Raw genomic sequence first — 24,372 nt, 5'->3', positions numbered from 1 at the left:
CATGTTCCTCAAAGTACAGATTTATTTGGCATGTCTCTAGGGCCGACACTAACACTGCTTCTTCCTCCTCTATTCCCTATAACAGCATCCCTGTGAGATGGATTGGGCTGAGAGAGAGAGGGACAGGCCCAAAGTCACCCAGCTGGCTTTCATGCCTAAGGCAGGACTAGAACTCACCCTCTCCTAGTTTCTAAATGAGACGGGCATTGGTTTCAGATGCTAGAAGTTATCTGTAGACACACTGGTTCTTCGTCTGTCCCATTAAGTCACAACGTGGGTGGGGTGTTGGAGTGATGAGTTGTTTAAACCCCAATGGGTTATCTTGCAAATTCTGCTTGGTGGCTTACAATGGTCGTACTCCAGTGATTGATTTAATGAAGCAAAATGGACGAACCGCGAGTCTGTTTGGCATACGAGGCAGAAAATCCCCTTCACAGTTCTGCCTTGAAATAAAAATATAATCCACCACAGAATAACGGTTATTGCCTTTTCGTACGACATCCAAATTCAGTGGCTAACTAAAAGGGCCTGACGGATATACAAGACCGTGATTTAAGCTGGCAGAGGGTTAAGTCTTACCTGCCTTATTATCAAGGGATGCCTAGAAACCCTTCGGTTTCACAGCCAATCTGATAAGCTCCATTAGTGTAGGAAGAACGGGGCCTTTTAATGCCATTTGATTAAGTTCCTCAGCAGGATGCATCACAAACAGATTTGCCGGGCCCCGAATATAAATATCACGATGTACTGCTGTTACAGCAAGAGAAGGGTAAAGAAGAAAAAAAAAGGCTGCTGTATAAACAAGAGAAGATGGGAAACACAACCTGCCTTTATAAAAGAATGACTAAAAAAGCTTTTCGTTACAAGTCAGGATATGTTTATGAGATGCATGCGCTGTTAAAAAGAGCATATAGAAGCTGGGAGCTGTGGGTTTTGTTTAACATGTGATCTTCTCTTGCCACAGATCTCAGCTTGTCTCATTTAGATCAGGGGTGTCAAACTCAAGGCCCGTGGCATGCGCCAGATTTGGCCCACCGGGTACTTAAAACTGGCCTGCGAGGCCGTCCTGAAAACAATGAAGGACCAGTTCACAGCGCCTCTGCCAGCGAAAACAGAGCTCGTGAGGGCCAGGCAGCACCCTCTCCCAAGCTCCGTTTTTGCTGGCAAAAGGTTGCAAGAGGCCATCGCAGCCGAAAACAGAACATCTGCACTGGACCCAGCTCTTCCTCCTCTTCCTCATCAGCCACCTCCAGACTTGGGGGTTGTTGACTCTCCCTCTGAGGGCTGATAGACGGCCCAGGCTCTGCCTCTCTCTCTCTCTCTCTCTCTCTCTCTCTGTCTGTCTCTCTCTCTCTCTGCCAGCTCCATTCCCTCTTCCCCTTCAGAGCTCTCAGGTTGCCCTGATGCCCTGACCCTGACTCCCAAACCTCCTCTTCCTCTAATTTGGCTGCTGGAGGGGCCGGCGGCCGACAGGCCACAACAAGATGGCCTCCTGCCACCTGTCTTTTACAAACAGCTTTTCCCGAAATCCTAAATTTTGGTCAGACAGGGCGCAGAAGCCAGCATGGTATCACAATGGCATTCCACAAGGCAAATTGTTTTTAAAAGGCAATAAAGATTATGGAGCAGTGGCTTCCTTTCAAGTTATCGGACAGCTGGGGTTGTCCGAATTCGTGCTCACAATGACCTTAAAAGTGGTTTGGCTGAGCCACAGTGACTGGACCAGCGAATGATGTAGTTTTCTTCCCATTAGCCAGGCTGAAGGCTATCTATTTCTGCAATAATGCCTTTTAACCACGAGGAAAAGTAGGATGTTCTGTTTTCTTCATTTTTCTACCCTTTAGAACCCAAAGAGACAAATTAAAACCTTTAGGAGAGAGCAGGCACTGGTCCTTCCCACATGCCTGGAATTGCCCTTACCAGCTATATATAATTATATGCAAATGAGTGCTAAATTAGGATACTCATTCCAAGCACTTCCACCCTGAATGGGTAGTGTGTGTGTGTGTTTTTTAAGAAGCTGGTACCAAGAAACTCATTTCCTCTCTCTAACCTCTTTCCATTATTTCAAAAACATGTAGAACCTACACAGCATCTTATTCAAACATCCAATTAAAATATTTCTATCTCATGTTCTATTTTTAAAGGCAATCAAAGTGGTTTTCTGAGCACTGACCTTCAGAGACCAGAGGAGCAGAGTTCCTTTTGACAACAATGAAAAAAGAAAAGTAAAATTTATTTTGTAAACTCAGAACGTTGGGCTCCAAACATATGTGTGAGTGTGTGCATGGATGCAAGAAACCCAAAGATTGCTCTTCTCAGTTGCATCCCCTCTGTGTGTGTGTGTGTGTGTGTGTGTTTGTGTGTGTGTGTGTGTGTGTGTGTGTGTTTGCTTGCTTCCCATTTTTACGACATATGGATGCAGGATAGTCTAGTCCAGTGAAAAAGGAAGTCTGGGGGGACATGATAGCAGTGTTCCAATATTTGAGGGGCTGCCACAAAGAAGAGGGAGTCAAGCTATTCTCCAAAGCACCAGAAAGCAAGAAAAGAAACAATGAATGGAAAATAATCAAGAAGAGAAGCAACCTAGAGCTAAGCAGAATTTTCCTGGCAGTGAGAATAATCAACCAGTGGAAGAGTTTGCCTTCAGAAGTTCGTGGGTGTTCCATCACTGGAGGCTTTTAAGAAGAAACAGGACAGCCATTTGTCTGAAGTGGTAGCGGGTTTTCTGCTTGAACAGAGTTGGACTCTAAGGTAACGTCCAACTCTGTTATTCGGTTAGGATAGAAAGAATATGGCCGTTTTTGATGGAGAAGATATCGGAGACTACCGTGGACTGCCAAGAAAACAAACCAATGGGTCATCCATCAAATCAAAACACAGTTCTCACTTGAGGCATATATTACCAGGCTCAAATTATCCCACTACAGAGACAAAGACTGAATTCTTTGGAGAAAGCTCTAATGCTGAGATAGACAGAGGAGGAAAGAGAATAGAACAGGGGTGGGCAAACTACGGCCCGCGGGCCACATCCGGCCCGTTGGTCTGTCCAATCCGGCCTGCCCCTGAAAAAAAAGCTGGGCGTGGCGTATTGCCCTGTGCTGCGTGGCCCCCAAAGCTGCAAAACAGTGCGGAGCGCTCTCAGGGTAGGAAAGAAAAGAACTTTGCAAAGGCCTCGGCTGGGAGTTCGAAATCACCTTGAGTGCGACCTCTCCGAAGGTGAGTCCCCGCCGATCCCCTTTTTTTCCAGGGCTTCCAGGCTTAAACTTTGCAAAGGCAAAGTTTGCAGGCTGGAGCGTCTTCCTGCTGAGGAGCGGGAAGGGTTCCGCCCAGCGGGCGGGCGGGCTGCTTGGAGCGGGCTGCTTGGAGCCACCTAAAGCTAGGCCGCTGCTGGTGGAGCCTTGCCCTGCCTTGGTGCCCCGCTTCCGGCTCGGCGGTCCTGCTCGGGCGGCACTTTAAAAGCCTGCTCCAGCACCCGAGCAACTTCCCAGCAACTTTTGGCTTCCTTTTAACTCGCGGGCGCCGCGCCTGGCCCTGAGCCGCGCGGCGGAGGGGAAACCCGGCGGGCGGGCGGGCTGCTTGGAGGAGGCGACCCAGCGGCGCTCCGGGCTTCCCCTCCGCCGCGCGCTCGGGGCCAGGTGCGAGCGCCTGCGAGTTAAAAGGAAGCCGAAAGTTGCTGGAAAGTTGCTCGGGTTTCCAGGGCTTCAGGCTTAAACTTTGCACAGGCAAAGTTTGCAGGCGGGAGCGTCTTCCCGCCGAGGAGCAGGAAGGGTTCCGCCCGGCGGGTGGGCAGGCTGCTTGGAGGCGGCGACCCGGCGGCGCTCCGGGCTTCCGCTCCGCCGCGCGGCTCAGGGCCAGGCGCGAGTACCTGCGAGTCAAAAGGAAGCCGAAAGTTGCTGGGAAGTTGCTTGGATTTCCGGGGCTTCCAGGCTTAAAGTTTGCACAGGCAAAGTTTGCAGGCGGGAGCGTCTTCCTGCCGAGGAGCGGGAAGGGTTCTGCCCGGTGGGTGGGCGGGCTGCTTGGAGGAGGCGACCCGGCAGCGCTCCGGGTTTCCCCTGCGCCGCGCAGCTCGGGGCCAGTCGTGAGCGCCCGCGAGTTAAAAGGAAGCTGAAAGTTGCTGGGAAGTTGCTCGGGTGCTGGGAGCAGGCTTTTAAGAGCTGCGCCCCAAGGAGCAACTGGCGGCCGGAGCGGGGGGAAAGGCAGGCGAAAGCCCCCACACACACACATCTCGGCAAGCGGTTTGCAGGGTTAGCCAGCAGTTTCTCGCAAGAGACTGAAGGCCGGTCTGCTCCCCCCAATTAGATGTTGGTTCAAGAGGGAGGGTCAGCCCTGCTGATGTATATGTATCGTATCTTGTCCTGACCCGGCCCGTTTGTCAAATTTTAAAAGTCAATGCGGCCCCCGAGCCAAAAAAGTTTGCCCACCCCTGGAATAGAAGATGACCAGCAGCAGAGTTTAAATAATGACGAATGGATCTTTGGAACAGCCAGAAGGAACAAAGTGGGCCAGAAACTAATGGCACATTATCAAATCAAATCATATGTAATCCTCTTGCCATGGCTGTGTATCCTGCACCATCAACTATTACACAAAACAACAAGCTATCAGACATCACTCAAAAGCTAAAAAGAGACAATCAAAGGTTTTTGCAACATTCCTCCCAGTTTGGATCCTGAATTGCTGGTTTTTCCTCCGATTTCTGAGATTTTAGCCATCAAAAGAAGGAAAATTCGGGATGATTTACTTCTGTCAGCTGAGCTGACGTGGAACCAGCAGAGAAGGACCCCAGGGAAGGACAAGGACAGGAGGCCTAGCACATTTGGCATTTTAAATGGGTACTAGAATAAATAATTAATGCACTGTTTTATTTTTATCCGTATCCTTTGTTTGCTTCGCTCCTTGGATAGATTTGCTGCCGAAAGGCGGCTTATAAATATTTCATTAGCACAATGTACACAGTGTTGTTAAACCTCTTCTACCTTCTGAATAGGTGAGCAAGAGAAGGTCACCTTCAAAAGCACAGGCCACGAGGCAAGAAAAATTACAGCAAGGGTGGGCAGAACAACATGTAGGGGGAGTTGTAAAACAACTGCGGCTTTTAAATAACCGTTTAAAAAAACAACAACCACCGTCAGCATGTCAGTGCAGAGAATAAAGTAAACGAAGATTAGACACTTGTAACAAAGAAAGAAAAGCCTGAAATTGTCAGGCTGCCAAGTTGTGTGTCGGTTGTCCATTGTTTGCTCTTCTACTCTCACCAGAGGTGGGATTCTACTGGCTCAGCCTGGTTTAGCCGAACCGGTAGCTTCAAAGATCAGCTGAGAGGGAACCGGTTCGTTCCAACGATCTTCTGTTCTTTTGTTTGGACCAGCCGCCCAGCTGCCCGGGCTCTCACCTGTCCTTTATTTCCTGCTTTTTCAACCTCAGCTGCTTTGTACGGCACAGCTCATTGCAGGAGATGATTTTCAAACACTGCGCATGCTGTGCAAAGCGTTATGCTCACCAAACCAGTTATCGGTTGAATCCCACCCCCGAGTCTCACCCACTGTATCCCAATTCAATCTTTAAAGAACTTATTTTCTTTTTACAGGTAGTCCTCGACTTACAATCACAATTGAGCCCAAAATTTCTCTTGTTAAGTGAAACAAGTGAGTTTTGCCCCATTTTACAACATTTTTTGACACAGTGGATAAGTGAACAACATGGTTGTTCAATGAATCTGGCTTCCCCGTGGATTTTGCTTGTCAGAAGGTCGCAAAAGGGTATCACGTGACCTTGGGACATAGCAACCGTTATAAATAGGATCCAGTCTCTGAATTTTGATCACGTGACCATGGGGATACTGCAAAGATCATAACTGTGAAAAACAGTCATAAGTCACATTTTTCAGTACCGTTGTAACTTTGAACGCTCACTATATGAACTCTTATAAACCGAGGACTACCTGTATTTCCCAAAAGTGCCCCCGCCCCAAAAGGGCTTTGCAGCAAGAAATTTAAAATTTCAAAGAAGCAGACTTCCTATTTATAAAGATCTAAGAAAAGAAGAATTTAGGAAGATGCAGGTGGAAAACTCCAAATCTGTTGATGCAATCACCTGCCAACGTTAAGTTGATTTTTTTCCTAATAAAAACCTCCAGAAAGAGCAGCTAGTGAGAAAAATGGTGCGCTATGTAATAAAAGCACAATCCGCCTTTGGGGCATAGCAATATAAAGGGGTCATCTATGTGTAGTTGCTGCCATTTGTAGCAGGGAAGCGATTCTTAAATTAGGAGCAAACAAGAAGAAATCAGCCTGGGGGAATAACATCAAGAATTTCAGAGGTACCACAAATGACAGGGCAAGAGAATGATTTGGAAAAAGATACTCGATTGGACGTATAAAAGAAACTAACTGAAACTTTAAAAATCAAAAGAGAAATACAAATGACAAACCAGGAGAATGGGACTGGAAAATGTTTCCTTATTGAAACTACAAGAGGCTTGTTAAATGTTTGGAGACAAAGAAGAACCGAAGGGAAATTCAACCCTGTGACAATATTTGATTGAGTTAAAAGATTAAGACTTTTAGAAGGAAAAGGAACAAATATAAAGTTGGTTTATTTGATCACGATTAAAAGAAGAATTTTTTTTTGCAAAGTTCTGCCAATCCTTTATGGCAGTGGTGGCTAACCTTTTTGGGCTCCTGTGCCAAAAATTGTGCATGAGTGCTCGCATGCCAGCACTCAGAAGGCAATGCGCGCAGCCACCCCATACTCCTTGTGCACGCACAATCCCCCCCCTCCACGCCACCCCCTTACCTGCACTGCGCCTCCCAGGTGATTTTTCGGGCTGTTTGAGGCCTATTACAGCCTGCCAGAGTCTTGAGGAAAGCCTCTTTGCAGGCTGGAAAAATGGGCCCATTTCGTCACTTCTGGTATTTCCCGAAATACAGGAAGTGATGAAACGGGCCTATTTTTCAGCCTGCAAAGCCTGCAGAGGCTTCCCTCAAGACTCTGGCAGGCCGGAAAAGGCCTGAAAATCAGCTGGGAGGTGCACACATGCACAGTGAGGTACGTTTGCCTGGGGCTCACGTGCCCGCACAAATGCCTCTGCGTGCCACCTGCCATAGGTTCGCCATCACGGCTTTATGGACTTTTTTTTGCTGACACCTGGGTTGAAAAATGGATGTTTTATGCGTTTGCGTAGAGACAAAGGATGAGATATAGGATCAAGAGATATCTGTCTGTAACCTGACAAAGGGTACAGAGCTACTAAATTTGTTTATACAGATAGTCCTCGACTTACAACACTTCATTCAGTGACCATTCAAAGTTACAATGGCACTGAAAAAAGTGACTTGTGGACGTTTTTCATGGTTACGACCTTTTGCAGCATCCCCGTGATCATGGGATCAGAATTCAGATGCTTGGCAGTTGACCCATACTTATGATGGTTTCAGTGTCCTGGGGTCATGTGATCCCCTTTTGCGACCTTCTGACGAGCAAAGTCCATGGACAAGCCAGATTCATTTAACAACCGGGTTACTAACTTATCAGCTGCAGGGATTCACTTAACAATGGTGGCAAGAAAGGTCGTAAATCTCACTTTAACAAATTCTCACAACAACATAAATCTTGGGCTCAACTGTGGTCATAAGTCGAGGACTGCCTGTACTTGTGATATAGAAGGTGGGAAGTCACTTCTTCAAATATTTGTTTTCTTTTTCTTTATTATATCCCTTTTCTTTTTTCCTAGCCTCTTCTCTAAGCTCAGATTGTATTGGTTTTTGTTGATGTAATCAACATTCCTAATGAAAAAACTACATTTTATCATTTTATATAAAAAAGGGATTTTGGAGAGGGCTTTTTTTTTTAAATGAAAATCTTTTGCTCAGAACGACCAGCAGGTTTTTTTTTAATGAGTCTCTCCTTTACACCAAGGAAGTAGCACGAACAATAAGGGAAATAAAAGGGAGGGTGGGAAGAGAATGAAATCCTATTTCAAAGCCAAAACAGTGGATGAGAGCTTAAAATAAAAAGGCGGGAGTCAATTTTCCCTTGGCAAGAAAACACAGCACAGATTGCCTGCGTTTGTCACAAGAAGCTGCTTCGCAGCATCACTCTTCTTAGTATACATATCAGGGATAATCATCGTCATCCTCATTATATTGTGGGTTTTTTTCCCATTGGACAGCCTTTTCTTTTTACCTGCAGAGCCCCTTATTCTCCAAAACATCTCAGCCAGTACATCTGTACATAACCCCAGGCTCTTAGTCTCAGAAGCCAAGACAATTACAAATGTTAAAACAGATCTGGAGCGTGGCTGTGTAAATCTACGGGGGGGCGGGGGGGGAATCTGTTGGAATTTCTCCTGGAAATGGAGACATCCAGAAGCATCTTCTGAAGCAACTACACATGCTTGGAAAAAGAATAACAGAATTAACAGAATAACAGAGTTGGAAGGGACCTTGGAGGTCTTCTAGTCCAACCCCCTGCTCAGCCAGGAAACCCTGCACCACTTCAGACAAATGGTTGTCCAATCTCTTCTTAAAAACTTCCAGTGTTGGAGCATCCAGAGTTTCTGGAGGCAAGTCGTTCCACTGATTAATTAATATTAGAAGCCCTTATTGGCCAAGTGTGATTAGACACACAAGAAATTTGTCTCCGATGCATAAGCTCTCAGGGTACATACAACAATAGTGATAGAATAATAGCGCTGCAAGGGATCTTGGAGATCATCTAGTTCAAACCCCCCCCTCAGGCAGGAAACCCTATATCATTCCAGACATGTGATTGTCCAATTTCTTCTTAAAAACCTACAATATTAGAGCACCCACGATTTTTGGAGGCAAGTCATTCCACTGATTAATTGTTCTGTCAGGAAATTTCTCCTTAGTTCTAGTTGGTTCCCTTTTTGATTACTTGATTTCTTGAGTTTCCACCCAAGATGTTTCCAAAATGTGGTTGCTTTCATGATTCAGAAAGAGGCCTTTATGTGCGTCCTTGTGAATTCTTCTTTTAAGAGCTTTGCACAGTCTAAGGCTAATGGAACATTTTCAGGTTCTCTAATTTCCTGGTTAGGTTTTTGGCCACGTTGAAGTTTGAACCAAGAACCTCTTTGGCTTCTGTTGGTTCCCTGCCACCAAACCCTTCTCTCCACTCTACACCTTCCGTCTGCCTTTCCATTACTTCATCCATGGGATTTGCTCTGATGATGCAAATGTGGCTCTTTTGTTGCTAACAAGACGACTCTTGAAGGGGGAAGGGAAGAAATGCTTAAAATAAACTCTCCTTTCCCAAAGAAAAATCTCTAGTAAACAATCTGATGTAACACGCTTCTCCAGAGAAATCCCTGGTGCTTTTTCCAGACCAAATGGAGAAAATCTCAGCCACTTTCTGCTTACAAGTCCCCAATGTGGAACTCAACTCTTGCTAAAGCAAAATTACCAGGCACAAAACTGTCCTTCAACTATTCTTCTTGCATTATGAAGTTCCTAAAGGTAAAGTTTCCCTTCTCACCTACGTGCTAGTCATTTCTGGCTCTAGGGGGTGGTGCTCATCTCCGTTACAAAGCCAAAGAGCCAGCGCTGTCCAAAGATGTCTCCGTGGTCATGTGGCCAGCATGATTAAATGCTGAAGGTGCACGGAACGCTGTTACCAGAGTTGGTATTCAGCAGGTTCTGACCAGTTCTGGAGAACCGGTAGTGGAAATTTTGAGTAGTTCGGAGAACCGGCAAATACCCCCTCTAACTGGCCCCGCCCCCATCTAGTCTCTGCCTCCCGAGTCCCAGCTGATTGGCTGGGTCTTCTTTGGTTGCCCTACACAGGAGAATGGAGCTGGAAAGCAGGTTAGTGGGACTTTCCCCCAGGAGTGGGAAGGGAATGGGAATTCCCCTGCCACGCCCACCAAGCCACGCCCAGAGAACCAGTTGTAAAAAAAAATTTGAATCCGACCACTGGCCGTTACCTTCCCACTGAGGTGGTCCCTATTTTTTTACTTTCATTTTTTACATGCTTTCGAACTGCTAGGTTGGCAGAAGCTGGGACAAGTAATGGGAGCTCACTCCGTTATGTGGCGCTAGGGATTCGAAACGCCGAACTGCCAAACTTTCTGATCAACAAGCTCAGCGTCTTAGCCACTGAGCCACCGCATCCCTCCTATGAAGTTCCCTATTTAAATAATCATACCTCAGGATAGCCAATCTGTTATATAGGTTCCCAAATTGCTTCCTCACTCCTTAAGCTCTCATCTGGGAACACGGATTGATTTGCGATCACAATTGGGTCCAAAATTTCCATTGCTTAAGCGTGGCAGTTGTTCAGTGAGGTTTGACCCATTTCATGACCTTTCTTGTTTTGATTCAACTAAGTTGAATCGCAGCAGTTGCTAAGTTAGTAACACAGTTAAGTGAATCTGGATTCCCCCATTGACTTTGCTTGTCAGATGGTCACAAAAGGGGATCATGTGACCCCAGGGATCAGAGGTGGTGAATTCAGCAGGTTCTGACCAGTTCTGGAGAACCGGTAGCAGAAATTTTGAGTAGTTCGGAGAACCGGCAAATACCGCCTCTGACTGATTCCACCCCCATCTATTCTCTGCCTCCCATTGAGTCCCAGTTGATCGGCTGGGTCTTCTTTTATTATTTATTGATATGATTTGTCAATTGCTTGCAAGATAATAGGTATAAGTATAAACATGAGTAAGAATACGCAAAATAGGTACAAATAAATGGGGACAATAGGACAGGGACAGTAGGCACGATTGTGCACTTATGCACGCCTCTTACAGACCTCTTAGGAATGGGGTGAGGTCAATAGTGGATAATTTCAGGTTAAAGGAGTGGCGGTTAGAGAATGTAACAACAGAGTCAGGTAGTGCATTCCAGGCATTGACCACTCTGTTGCTAAAGTCCTACTTTCTGCAATCAAGTTTGGAGCAGTTTACATTGAGTTTGTATCTATTGGGTGCTCTTGTGTTGTTGCAGTTGAAGCTGGAGTAGTCATTGACCGGTAGGACATTGTAGCAGATAATTTTGTGTGCTACACTTAAGTCCAACCGTAGGGGGCATAGTGCAAGGTTGTCCAAGCCCAAAACCTCAAGCCTGGTGATGTAGGGTATTTTGATGCGAGCAGAGGAGTGTAGTACTCTTCTCGTGAAATACTTTTGTTGCCCTGCACAGGAGAATGGAGCTGGAAAGCAGGTTAGTGGAGTGGGGAGGGAATGGGGATTTTGCAGCATCCTTCCCCTGCCACGCCCACCAAGCCATGCCCACAGAACCGCTAGTAAAAAAAAATTTGAATTCCACCACTGCTCCAAAACTCTACTTGAGAAAGGCCCGGCAGATGCGACCACGCCCGTTACAAGCTCCAGTAATTAGGAATGATTCCACTTCATGGCACTGCCTAGAAACCAACCCCGGATGCGGTTCAGGTATCCCTGGCTGAATTGTGTTCCCAGAGCGAAAGGCTTCATGCTCTCTCCGAACCGGAGTGAGCAATTTAGCACCATGGGAATCGCGGGAAGTTTCCCAACGCTTGGCACCCGCCTTTGCCAAGAGCCTGTCTTCTCCCTCCCCCTTCGCGCTCTCCTCGGCTTGCCTGGCTGGAAGAGCAAAGGGACTCTGCCAGCTTCTCACAGTAATTACAGGGTGTTAGTTTTGCCTCACTGCAGAAGATAACAATTCCCCCACACATCGGGGAACATGATTAGGGCTTGCAAACACCAAGAGCATTGGATGAATCAAGTAAGATAGTGCTAGATGTAGGGGCGGGGGTGGGTGGGAATGACAGAAGGGTGGAATTCTGGAGAAAGGGCCTCCTTTGACGGAGTAACCTATGCCCTCTTCTTCTGCCCTAGATTCTATAATCTAGAGTAGATTATAATTTACTTTACACAAGTATTTAATATCATTTGGATAGAATAGAATAGAATAGAATAGAATAGAATAGAATAGAATAGAAGAAGAGAAGAGAAGAGAAGAGAGGAGTAGAGTAGAGTAGAGTAGAGAAGAGAAGAGAAGAGAAAAGAAGAGAAGAGAAGAGTTGGAAGGGACCTTGGAGATCTTCTAGTCCAACCCACTCTGCTCAGGCAGGAAACCCTACACCACTTCAGACAAATGGTTGTCCAATCTCTTCTTAAAAACTTCCAGTGTTGGAGCATTTGCAACTTTTGGAGGCAAATTGTTCCACTGGTTAATTGTTCTAACTGTCAGGAAATATCTCCTTAGTTCTAGGTTGGTTCTCTCCTTCATTAGTTTCCACCCATTGCTTCTTGTCCTGCCCTCAGGTGCTTTGGAGAATAGCCTGACTCCCTCTTCTTTGGGGCAGCCTCTCAAATATTGGAACACTGCCGTCATGTCACCCTTAGTCCTTCTTTTCATCAAACTAGATCTATCCAGTTCCTGCAACCATTCTTCATATGTTTTAGCCTCCAGTCCCCTCACCATCTTTGTTGCTCTTATTTGCACTCTTTCTAGAATCTCAACCTCTTTTTTACATCGTGGCGACCAAAACTGGATGTAGTATTCCAAGAGTGGCCTTTCCAAGGCATTATAAAGTGGTATTATAAAGTAGGGAAGCCATGGAAAATGTTTTGCTGCCTGTCCATGGACCAGGGGTTGTGAACTAGACAGAGTGAGATGCCATAAAGTCTGTGAAATTTCTCTCAAAAGTGCTAACCGTAATTGCAAAAGGGCTCAATGAACCGAGAGCTGTAGAAGGTTTTGTACAGTTTAATTTAAGCACAGCAGGGTTTTTATCTCTTTGCTTCTCAGGGTGTAGATAAATCTACTTATTTGCTGTTCCAGATCTCTTTCTCTCACGGCAGGGAAGCCAAAGCAGTGACATCAACTTCACAGTCTCTCATTGAGCTTAAGAACTTTTTATCCTGGAAAGACATACGTTACATCATCATTTAATAACTTGGGTGATGCAAGTAGTCCTTGACTTAACAATCATTCGTTTAAAATGGCACTGAGAAAGGGGACTTACGAACGTTTTCCACACTTAAAGGAGCCACGGTGGTGCAGTGGTTAGAATGCAGCATTGCAGGCTAATTCTGCCAACTGCCAGCAGTTCGATTCTGACCAGCTCAAGGTTGACTCAGCCTTAATTGTAAGTGTTAGTCTATCCATGTCTGCACATTCTAATATTCTTTTAATCACACTAACACTTACAATTAAAGAAAAGGAAGAAACTGTATACTTTTTGACATGGCACTTATTTTATCAATGACTAGCTAATAAAAACAGAAGTTAGAAATATGTAGATGAAAAAAAGGACTAATGATATAAGGGAGTTTGTTAAAATGGATAACAATTATTATTATTATGACAGCAAACACAGCAAACGAGATAACCATGCTGGGTTTCGTATCACAAATCACTAGTCAAACACTTCCCAAGCATTTAGGATTGCATGATGTACTGGCGGATTATGCGAGCAGATCCCAGTAAGGTGGCCTTCTGCAGCTGACCAATGGTGATCTTGTCAGCACCAATTGTTTTTAAGTGCTTGCCTAGGTCTTCGGGCACAGCACCCAGTGTGCCAAGTACCACTGGAACCACCTGCACTGGTTTATGCCAGAGTCTCTGCAGTTCGAATCTCAAGTCTTGATATCTGGTGATTTTTTCAAGTTGTTTTTCATCGATTCTGCTGTCACCAGGTATGGCAATGTCGACAATCCACACTTTTTTCCTCTCCACAATCGTGATAGTTGTTGTTGTTGTTGTTGTTGTTGTTGTTGTTGTTATTATTATTATTAGTATTATTAGTATTATTAGTATTATTTTTATTATTATTATTTTACTATTATTATTATTATTATTAGTAGTAGTACTATTAGTATTACTATTACTACTATTACCCTGTTTCTCCAACAATACGGCCTCCCACAATAGGAAGTCCCAGCATGTTTTATAGGCATGAAATGAAATTAAGCCCCTCCCCCCAAATTAAGGCCTATATTAAAACATGCGAAATGGGAGGGGAATGGTGGGAGGGCTTGCCGTTAGGAAGTACTTTTGTTGCACACCCGGATATGGTGCTGCCTGCATTGACTCCAATATGAAGTGCCCCACCAACGCCGAGGTCAACATCCAAGCCATCGTTGCCCGCCTGCCCGAAGATGCAAGGGGGGGAAATTAAGTCACCCCCGAAAAGACGGCCTAGCCATTTTTTCGGGGCTCAAAAAAAAATAAGACCCGGCCTTAACACGGTAGTATTATTACTATTACTACTACTATTAGTATTATTATTACTATTAGTATTATTAGTATTACTATTATTGTTGTTGCTATAAAACCAATGTAATTAATATTGTTGTAAACATTTTGATTATTTCCTAAAAATATTCGCTCTAATTAAATCATGATTCCGGAGCCAAACTTCAAAAAACTTCAAAGGATTCATTAGAGGTGACATACTGGCACTGCCCTGTAGGAAGAACACAGCAGAACACAGCAAACTCCAAGACCAATAAACACAGACCAAGACTCCCAAACCAATTAGGATGAAGGAAAAACCATTCTGGCACAGCAGTAGGCTAGCACCAAATTTAAAACAGAAATGGCTGTGAAAGACTGACTCACAGATGAACACAATACACAAGCTTGATGATGGCAGATGAGATTCTGTCGAAACGTCGCTATAACTTTAAAAGCACAACTATAATGATGTGGGAAAATACCCGAACAAAGCTGAATACCATACATACCATACTAGAATCAAGCAGAGGAAGCACGCCTGAGGATGGCGAGGCAGGGACCTCAGGCAAAAGTCGATACTAAGCTGCACAGGAAGGAGAAAGGGACCTAGATCTAGATATTTGTACCTGAGAAAATCTACAAACATATATATATGGAATAAATATAATGGGTATATAATATAATCTAAGAGTTAATTAATATAATACAACGTGTGACTTAATTCAGAGGATATAATATTATAATCTGTATTGTATAGCTATGTAATATAATATAATATAATATAATATAATATAATATAATAATATAATATAGCGTAATATAATATAATATAATATAATAAATATAATAAATATAATATAATATAATATAATATAAATGTATAATATATGTATATATGTGTGTGTGTGTGTGTATATGTATGTATGTATGTATGTATGTATGTATGTAAAGGATGTACATGGATGGATGTATGTTGTGGCTCTGAGGTTTGAGCCTGCATTGTTAGAGGACATACAATGGGGAAGAGGAGGAATTGGATATGCCTTCCTCCCCAGGACCTTCCTCTTTGGTAATGCTTCCTCCTGATTGTATGGTGTTCAGATAACCGAGAGGGAAAACCTGGGCTAATCCCAGGAAAAGGAGGAGTGCTTTATCAGAGTCCTGACTGAGAATGGCAGATGAATGCTGGCTCTGATGCGAGGCAGTGTGCAGGCAAAGTGTGAGAACTGCAATGACGGAGAAAGGGATAATCAGAGACTGAGCTGAGGGACTGACACACCCCACAGGATATATATATATATATATATATATATATATATATATATAACGTAATTTGACTTTTCTGAGGATTCTCGGATTATTCTGTGTTGGTTAGCTCTGAGAAGCACAGAGCTGAAGACAGACAGCGTGAAGATGATGAATGCCAAGAACTTCATCGCTCAAACGTTAACTCTATAATTACTTTTGCTTGCTTGTGTGTATTCAGCTGGAATTTGGACTTCTCACCTCCTTGTAAAGGTGAGATATAACATACAAAATATATATATATATATATATATATATATATATATATGTTGTGTATATATATATGTATGTGTGTGTGTGTGTGTGTGTGTGTGTGTGTGTGTATGTATATATATATATATATATATATATATATATATATATATATATATATATATATATATATATATATATATATATATGTTTATCTTAAGTTTTAATGGTACTTACATGTATATGTTCGGCTTGGTTGGGTATTTTCCACGTCATTGTAGTTCTTTAAAGTTGTAGCAACGTTTCAGCAGAATCTCATCTGCCATCATCAGGCTTCTGTATTGTGTCCGTCTGTGGTCAGACTTTTACAGTGGTTTCAGATTTAAATTTGGGGCAGCCTATTGCTGTGCCAGAATGGTTTTTCTTCATCCTGATTGGTTGGGAGTCTTGGTCTGTGTTTATTGGTCTCGGAGTTTGCTGTGTTCTGCTTGATGGGTGTTTCTGATATCTTCTGTCTGTTTTTGGCTCTTTTTGTATCTTGATTGGCATGGCAGCATTGTGTTACTTTAATGGAGGTCTTTAGTGCAGCTTAAGCTTCGGTAAATATATATATATATTCTTAAGTTTTCACGGGTATTATATATATATATATATATATATATATTGTATATGCTTTACAGAAGCCTGATGATGGCAGATGAGATTCTGCCATATATACAACTTTAAAAGCACAACTACAATGATGGAAAATATCTTACAAGCTGAATATATATATGTGTGTGTGTGTGTGTGTGTGTGTGTATTCTTAATATAAGCCAAATGCTTTAATACGGGGTTAAGTATCTGGAAAGCTGAGTTACTGCTCAGCCTCAGCCCACTTCCCTCCTCAACCTGTTGGATCCTGTTGAAAGAGTAATTCAGTACTTATTGCAACATCTACCCACAGAGACTCACGGGCAACTTTTATTGAATCAGATATCTCCTCCTGTCTTCATTCATGAGGATGCCCAAGCATCTACCCTCCCTGCCTGACAAGAGGCCTCTAAGGAGACCGATGATCTGCAAAGATTAGCGCGGAAAGGTGTTGCTATTCGGGAGGCAAGATCAAGCAGGCTGGGGAAAAGAAATGTTCCCCGTGATCCTGACTTTGCTGTGCCACCCATTCCGAGCAGGCCCTGACACCTTCAGATGGCTGTTATGATATGTTCTTCAAGGAAAATAGGAGGAATCCTTTGCCTGGGAAAGAGATCCAGCTGTCAATCCTGCCAGATAATGCCATCAGTGGCTCCTCTGTTTACTTTACTTTATTCATTGCACCTCGTACAACGAAATCAAACACCCTCTTCAGGGCACATCATGGCCATGAAAATAAACACAAACACACATCTTTCACACTCCACACATTGAACTGAAAACCCCCAACACCGCACCAACACTGCACTATACAGTAGAATAAGCTCTGTAAGCTCTTGCTAGATTCCTTGCTCAATCTGTATCAGGTGTGAAGAATCAAGACCACACACGTTAAGCTTTTGGGCTCAATTATGGTCATAGGTTGAGGGTTACCTGTATTCTTACTGCCCCCTAAAGTGGTTCTAGAAAATTGATTGGTTCCAAAGCACCAGAAAAAGCAAGAGAAGAAACAATGGTTGGAAACTGATCAAGGAGAGAAGCAACCTGGAATTAAGGAGACAATTACCCAGTGGAACTGTTTTGCCTTCAGAAGTTGTGGGAGCTTCATCACGGGAGGCTTTTAAGAAAAGACTGGACAGCCATCTATCTGAAATGGTACATAGGATCTCCTTCTTGGGCAGGGGGTTGGACTAGAAGACCTCCAAGGTTCCTTCCAGCTCTATTCTGATTGATTTGATATCCCAAACTGGAATTAAGGAGAAATTTCCTAACAGTGAGAACAATTGAACAGTAGTATGGCTTGCCTTCAAAAGTTGTGGGTGCTCCATTACTGGAGGGTTTTAAGAAGAAACTGGACAGCCAGCCACTTGTCTCAAATTGTATAGGGTTGGACTAGAAGACCTCCAAGGTCCCTTCCAGCTCTATTCTGATGGATTGATGGGTTAACATATTTTGTAAACCCAGCCTCTGTCGTCTTCTCAAAGAGTGACGATGAGCAATAGGCATGGAACCATCCTCAACAGCCATATTTGATTGGGAAAAAAAATGTATTTTTCCTTTTCCTTAACATCTGGGTGCAGGTCGGATAGGATTTCCTTCAGAAAGCTGAATGCTGTTTCCAGGCCATCTGGCTGCTTTCCACCTCGGATAATGTCTTCGTTAGAAAGTGGAGTCAGACTTTTAGATGCCCTTAGACTGGAAATAGCTTTGCGGGAGTTGTAACCTAATTTCTGAAGCAAGGTAAATGGGCTAAAATGGAGCAATCTGTTGAAGCAGAAATTAGCTAGATCCAGTCTGGTCCTTCAAGACTGTAGCCTACCTAGGTTTCAAACCTAATTTGGAAGGCCTCTTGCTCTTAAATAAGAGTATACCGCTAGATCAGGGGTGTCCAACTCAAGGCCCGGGGCCCGGATCCAGCCTGCAAGGTGCTTACATTGGCCTGCAGGGCTGCCCTGGGAACAGCAAAGGACCGGCCTGCAGTGTCCTTGCCAGTGAATATGGAGCTTGGGAGACGCCAGCAGGAGGCCCTCCCAAGCTCCGTTTTCGCTGGCAGGGGGTTGCAGAAGGCCGTCGCAGCTGAAAACAGAGCTCGGGAACCCGTTTTCGCTGGCAGAGCACTTGGGCCACCACAGGCACCCCCAACACGAGTGACGTCGAGCTGGCCAAGCCCCCTGGCCCCTCCAAGGTCAAACACAACCCTGATGCGGCCCTCAATGAAATTGAGTTTGGCACCCCTGGGTTAGAAGAACAGCCTGTTGATTGAGCAATGCATCATCTTATGTAGAGGGTGGGGGGAAACATGAACCCATGAGAACAAGAAACCGGAACAAGACAGAGCTCATGGACACAAAGTGAGACTAATGAGGGGGAAGGAAGAACCAAAGGCAAAGCTTTTTGTTGTTGTGCTGCTGCTGCTGCTGGCGCCTGGGGAAATTATGGCTGCATTCCTGAAAAGGCTTTTATCCCTTGGAATGATTTGAATTTATGGCACTGAGCACGGAGGGCTCATGGGTGCGTCCTGAGAATGGAGAAGCAAGACCGAGAGGAAGAGTGGGAGGGGGGAAATGAACAATTTCTTTTAATTTGCCAAGGACTGAAATGCAAATCTAGGGCCTTAAGATAAATTACACAGGAAGAAGAGAAGAAGCACAACGAGGAGGAACGAACAGAGTTTAAGTCAAAACAACAACATTGAACATTCCCTGGGTTTAAAAACAGAATGATTTCTCTCCCTGCCCCTAATACCACAACTGGCAATGAAACCAACGGGCTTCCAGTGATATGAACGGGAGTCTTGCAACCACAGGTCAACAGTCGCTTTGCCAGACAGGCAGCGATATCAATGGAATAAAATAATTGAAATAAAAACCATAAAATCCAATGGACAAAATATCAGCCAGGTTTATTTTAAAAGGAGCGAGGCATTTTGTCAAGCATGGGGACAAAAAACAACAATAACACGGTGAGAAGGAGAGATTTAAAGGACTCCAAATGTCTCCTTTTCGAGACCTGAGCTCCATGTTCCGAGATGACCTCCCGTCTTCGCCCCAGCTCCTACCAACCTAGCAGTTCGAAAGCATGCAAATGCGAGTAGATAAAGAGGTACCACTTTAGTGGGAAGATAACAGTGCTGTGATGTCATAGCAATAGCATTTAGACTTATATACCACTTTATACTGATTTACAGCCCTCTAAGCAGTTTACAGAGTTAGCATATTGCCCCCAACAATTTGGGTCCCCATTTTACCCACAGCAGAAGGATGGAAGGCTGTGTCAACCTTGAATCTGGTGGGATTTGAACTGCTCTCTCTCTCTCTCTCTCTCTCTCTCTCTCTCTCTCCCTCTCTCCCTCCCTCCCTCCTTCCTATATATTGTCATGCTGGACTAGCAGAGTAAAATCTGCAGGAACTTCTTTATTTCTAAATGTTTAAGTCAACATTCCTCCTGTGAAATGAGGGGGAGATACAAGGGCAGGCTGTTGCAAAACCAGAATTCAGACTGCCTTAAAAACCTTTCTCTAATTCAAGGGGGAGGCACATTATTGCTTCTTCCCTGTGTTGGAAACAAATTAAGGGACCAATGGTTTAACAAATGCAAATATAAAACTGAAGACACATTTTCTGCATCCAACAATACAAAGCTCAGATTTTGCTACAGGAGCAACTGTAGGGAAAAAACCACACTGTACCTAACAAAGTCAAAACAGATTTTTCAAGTATTGTCTAAGCACTTTACTGACAAAAGTATCTGAACATGAAAATGGTGCCCTGCATTTTTTTTATTAACTCATAATGATCTCTGGTTATAGAAGTGAGCAATAACCCACCAAGCCTGTTTACCAAAGGTTCAAATAGATGAGATATCTATCACAGCTACATGATGCCTTTCTTGTATCACCTTTGATGCAGTGAAAATGACTATTGCCTTCCTGACCAGTTAAACAAACTAAGTTACTTGAAAAGAATGTCAAGATGGACTGAGGAAGGTTATCTTCAGGGTCCAGTGGGGTTCTTTCAAATAACTCTGCACCTTGTTAATATGAGGCTAAAATAACCAAACCCTTTTTTGCATCTTAAATTAAGCTCTATAGCCGTGTACACATTTCTTGTTGGGTTCTCCACCACTTGTACTTGTGAGCTCTCATGCACCTAAATGAAGTCATTCTTTGCGCCTGGAGAAACAACTTGTTAAGGCTTTGGTTAGGCATAGCTTCAGCTGGAACTCTCTTTCCTCAGCTTGTCTAAAACATCCTCTGGAGTCAGCGGGGCCAAAATTTTCACAATTTTTTCTCGAGATTTACTCCCCTGTTTCAAAAACACAAGCAGGGATTAAGGATTCTGAAATGGATTCTTTCCCCATTGACGTGCAGAGGAAGGTTCAAGAACCCAAGCTGAATAGTGTACCTTCTCCAACACCACATCACTCTTCTTGACTTCGAGGACTTTAGAGAGGTAGCGACAGAGCTCTGCATTGGCCTCCCCTTCGGATGGAGGGGCTGCGATGGCCACGCTAACTGCATCAGTGGTCAGATCTGCAACAAGTATTTTAGGATGTAAGCCATCACTTCTGTTAAACTGCTGCCCTAAAATGCCTCTTTGGAATCTCTCACCTCTATGTAACATCAACATTAGCATAGATATTTATAGACATAGCTGTGGAGTAGTTTAGCTGAAGCTTCTCTTAACCCACGCTCTTAAATGCCTCCCATACATAAAGACCAACATCACCATTTCAAGTGTTTCTATTATCTAAAGTAGAGTGGGAAAAAAAACTCTTCTGTAGCTATTTATTGCAATAAGCAAAGGCCTTGATACTCTTACAAACTGTTTGGATTCATTCAGACAATCCCCATTCTCAAATCATTTCTTTGAGGAAATCTTGCTGGGCCACAGGGCAAGACCCCTACCCCAAACCCTGTTGATGTTGTGTTATGTACTTATGCTCTAACTTACCTGTTACAGCATTTTGTTTAGATCCTGGTTTGGCATGAACAGAGATAACAACAGAACCATTTTTATCCGTTGTCACTGGAACTGGGAGAACAGAAGGCTTTACAAAGTCCTTGGTCTGTGCTTTCCCCTTAAATCAAAACACAAAATGAGTCCTTGACAGTGAGATGGGCATATAAGTTTAATTAATAAACAACCATCTTTCTCACCCAACATCCCTCCCTCCCTCTCATTTATTTGCTGCCACGGCTGTTTGATCATGGAGAAAGTCAACATATGGGGTGGCTTGGAGTTGAAAATGATGTGATGGCACATACCTATGGTGACCTTATTTTTTTGAAAGGGGGCATTTGGGCAAACCTGAAAGAGAAGCAAATCTGAAAGAGGTTCCCAAAGATTTTTAAAAAACCCTGCTTGGCTTTACAAAAGAAAATTCAAGAGCAAAACCCAGAAAGTCATTAAATTAAATATATCTAAAGGACAATAAAGGGCTGCCCTTTATAATAAAGGGTGTATGGTCACTGTACATATAATAATCGTTGTTTGAGGGCACTCAGTGTTCCATCCATTCGAGGTGGGTAAAATGAGGACCCAGATTGTTGGGGGGAATAGGTTGACTCTGTAAACTGCTTAGAGACTGTTGTAAAAGCACTGTGAAGCTGTATGTAAGTGCTATTGCTATTCCTTCCTTCCTTTTTCCCTCGCTCTTTTATTCCCTTTCTCATTCTCCTTCCTGGTGGCACAGTACTTAGTGTCATATTGCAATCTAACTCTGTCCACTGTCAGGAGTTCGATCCTAAATGGCTCAAGGTTGACTCAGCCTTCCCAGGTAGGTAAAAGGAGGGCCCAGATTGTTGGGGGGGGGGGGTCAATATCCTGACTCTGTAACCGCTCAGAGAGGGCTGTAAAGCAGCATATAAGTCTAAATGCTATTGCTATTGAGCAAAGGAAACACGAAGTCATTTTTTTCAAGCTCCCATGGAAAACGGGGTGCCTCTGCAGACCCCCCCACCAAACCCTGAGCAGGAGCAAAGGCTGCCTCCCCCCATTGCATTGGGGCCCTCAATTATCTCAAGGGACCGTCCTCCCCAAAGGGACGGGTTCTGCCCCTTTGCGCTCATCTTGGCTATGGGTCACTCCAAACCCGGAAGAGCAGCGTCTCCAGGACTGCCAGACTACAACTCCCATCATCCCTCCAAGGGGGAAGCAAGGTAGGAGACGAAGGGGCTTGTAGTTCAAGCGCCCGTACGAGGCCTGCAGCCTTTTCAGCGGCGTCCCCACTCTGGGCCTGACCTTCCGGGGCATCGCATATCCCCGTCCCGCGGCAGCCCAAACCGGAGGCCCCGAACAGCGACAGAAAGCCGGAAAAGCCCAACCCAGCATCGCGGGGGGGGGGGTTGCGTCACTTCCGCCTGCTCTTTCCGGTCGGCCCTGCTCTTGAGATAGAAAAAAGAGTAGAGGCGCATCCCGAATGCTTTCGGCTGCGGGATAGCTTTTAGCAAAAGCTGCGGAGGAAGCGAGCGGTTTTTAAGAGCACCAAGCTCGGATGGGTATCCAAGTTTAGCCATTAAAAAAAAAAGATTCCTACGACTAGGTGAATTAAATTAATTAAATTTGTAAATTAATTAAATTTAAATAGTCTTTTGAGAGCTGAGTGCAACGAATTTCATTTTCATGGATCCCGATTAATGTAAATTTAAAGTGACAATGTTGTTATTCTACAATGATCACTATTGTATGTACACGGAGAGCTTATGCACTGGAGACAAATTCCTCGTGGGTCTAAACACACTTGGCCAATAAAGAATTCTAATTCTATTGTTCTAAATTACATTTATAAAGCAGGTCCAGATTTTCAGCGTTTGGGCATCTTCACACCGCATGTCTAATAGGGTCATTTCAAAATCTAACAGAAAATTCACAGAGCTAGTTCAGCAGTGTGAACTTAGAATTAAAGGCTGGAGGTGGGGGATTGGTTTAGGATGATGTATTGGCAGTGCCCATTGGCCTTAGTTCAATTTTTCTCAAACTTGAAAACGTTTTAAAAGATGCGTAAACTTCAATTCCGCCTGGCTGGGGAATTTTGGAAGTTGAAGTTCACACATCTTAAAAAGTTATCAAGTAGGACAAACACTGGATTAGTTGATGGCTCAATGTGTTGTACAAACTGAAAAAGGATTTAGTCTCAAGTGCGTTGGGTGAGGCTACACTAACCTGCCAAAAGAGAAAATGTATTCCTGTAGCCATTAATTCTCACATTCAGAGGGAGTCCTTAAATAATAGCTGAGTTTGAAGATTTGCCTACTCAACTATCCAGAGTGTTTAAGTAGCCTTCCACAAGAATGTCCTTCGTGTTAAGACCACAATGCCCATCATTGGACAATGGAAGATTTAATTTAATGCACACTGTATAAAGGGCCATTGCTGCCTTACGTGCTTTGAATTTCACTAAGTCTGCACCTAGAATTCCAATACATCCCTAGGTATCCTGGGGCCTGTGTATTTTGATTATAACTTCTTTTTATTGTTTCTTCAGTCATGTATTTTTGTGCTTCTGAATCTAGTTACAATTTCAATATTTATGACCTGCCACGTAAGCAGATCTACGTAAGCAGATCTAGAATCAGAAACCAAAGTTATATTACTGCAGGCGGGATTAAGATCATTGTAATCATAGCCAAAAGCTTCTATAGGATAGTTAGAATCCAAATTGATAATTAGCGGAGTTTCCGGTTTGTCGGCTTTGCGAGCGGTAGGGATTCGCGAAGCTGCGCGATCCCTGCCGCGCTAGCCGTTTTTGGGGCTCCGATCCGAAAGGGTGCGGAGCAAGGCTGGCCTGCAGGGGCAGCGAACGTAGGGGGGATCCGGAAAAGGGTTTGGGGGTATTGCAGACCCCCTCCCTGGCCGGCAGAACCTCCCTTTACCAAGACGGCGTAGCGGCGGTCTGTAATGGCCGCCACAAAGAAGCCGGCAGCTGGGCAAGTATGCGCTGGAGGAAGAGGAGAAAGTTTTTAAAAGTGAAAGTCTTCTTGGTTGATCCAGGACTCTGAGATATATTTAATTTAATTCCTGGAAGTGATGGCTTTTTGGATGATTCTTTCCATAAGAGA

General features: G+C 44.1%; 1 protein-coding gene across 3 annotated transcripts; it reads right to left on the bottom strand.

Annotated features, from left to right (window-relative positions):
* Positions 1-12,694: 12,694 nt before the first annotated feature.
* C11H15orf40 (chromosome 11 C15orf40 homolog) lies at positions 12,695-22,704 on the bottom strand. Of its 3 annotated transcripts, XR_015750782.1 has the most exons (5): positions 22,556-22,704; positions 21,266-21,392; positions 20,717-20,844; positions 20,462-20,617; positions 12,695-12,865 (listed from the first exon to the last, which is right to left on the bottom strand). XR_015750782.1 is itself a non-coding variant. In XM_087972637.1 (4 exons), exons 1-4 carry the CDS (start codon positions 22,643-22,645, stop codon positions 12,797-12,799), a joined length of 414 nt encoding a protein of 137 aa, XP_087828763.1. In that variant the 5' UTR covers positions 22,646-22,704; the 3' UTR covers positions 12,695-12,796. The 3 variants fall into 3 exon arrangements, 2 of the variants coding, with proteins under 2 accessions (XP_087828763.1, XP_026532845.2); XM_087972637.1 differs by lacking the exon at positions 20,462-20,617; XM_026677060.2 differs by lacking the exon at positions 12,695-12,865 and having other exon boundaries at positions 19,195-20,617.
* Positions 22,705-24,372: the final 1,668 nt, after the last annotated feature.

The sequence above is a fragment of the Notechis scutatus genome, chromosome 11 (genome assembly GCF_049901735.1).
Source record: "Notechis scutatus isolate UNSWTSFEM ecotype Mainland chromosome 11, rNotScu1.2, whole genome shotgun sequence".
Classification (NCBI taxonomy): Eukaryota; Metazoa; Chordata; class Lepidosauria; order Squamata; family Elapidae; genus Notechis; species Notechis scutatus.
Note: the sequence above shows the minus strand (reverse complement) of the source record. Positions and strands in the feature narration are given on the sequence as shown.

What these genes read in the sequence shown, in the direction of transcription:
- C11H15orf40 (XM_026677060.2), bottom strand. Translation starts at nt 22,645, where the DNA reads ATGCTGGGTTGGGCTTTTCCGGCTTTCTGTCGCTGTTCGGGGCCTCCG. An exon ending in GATATGCGATGCCCCGGAAG is followed by an intron (nt 21,393 to 22,555) that starts GTCAGGCCCAGA and finishes TTTTGATTTAAG; the next exon opens with GGGAAAGCACAGACCAAGGA. An exon ending in TAAACAAAATGCTGTAACAG is followed by an intron (nt 20,845 to 21,265) that starts GTAAGTTAGAGC and finishes TACTTGTTGCAG; the next exon opens with ATCTGACCACTGATGCAGTT.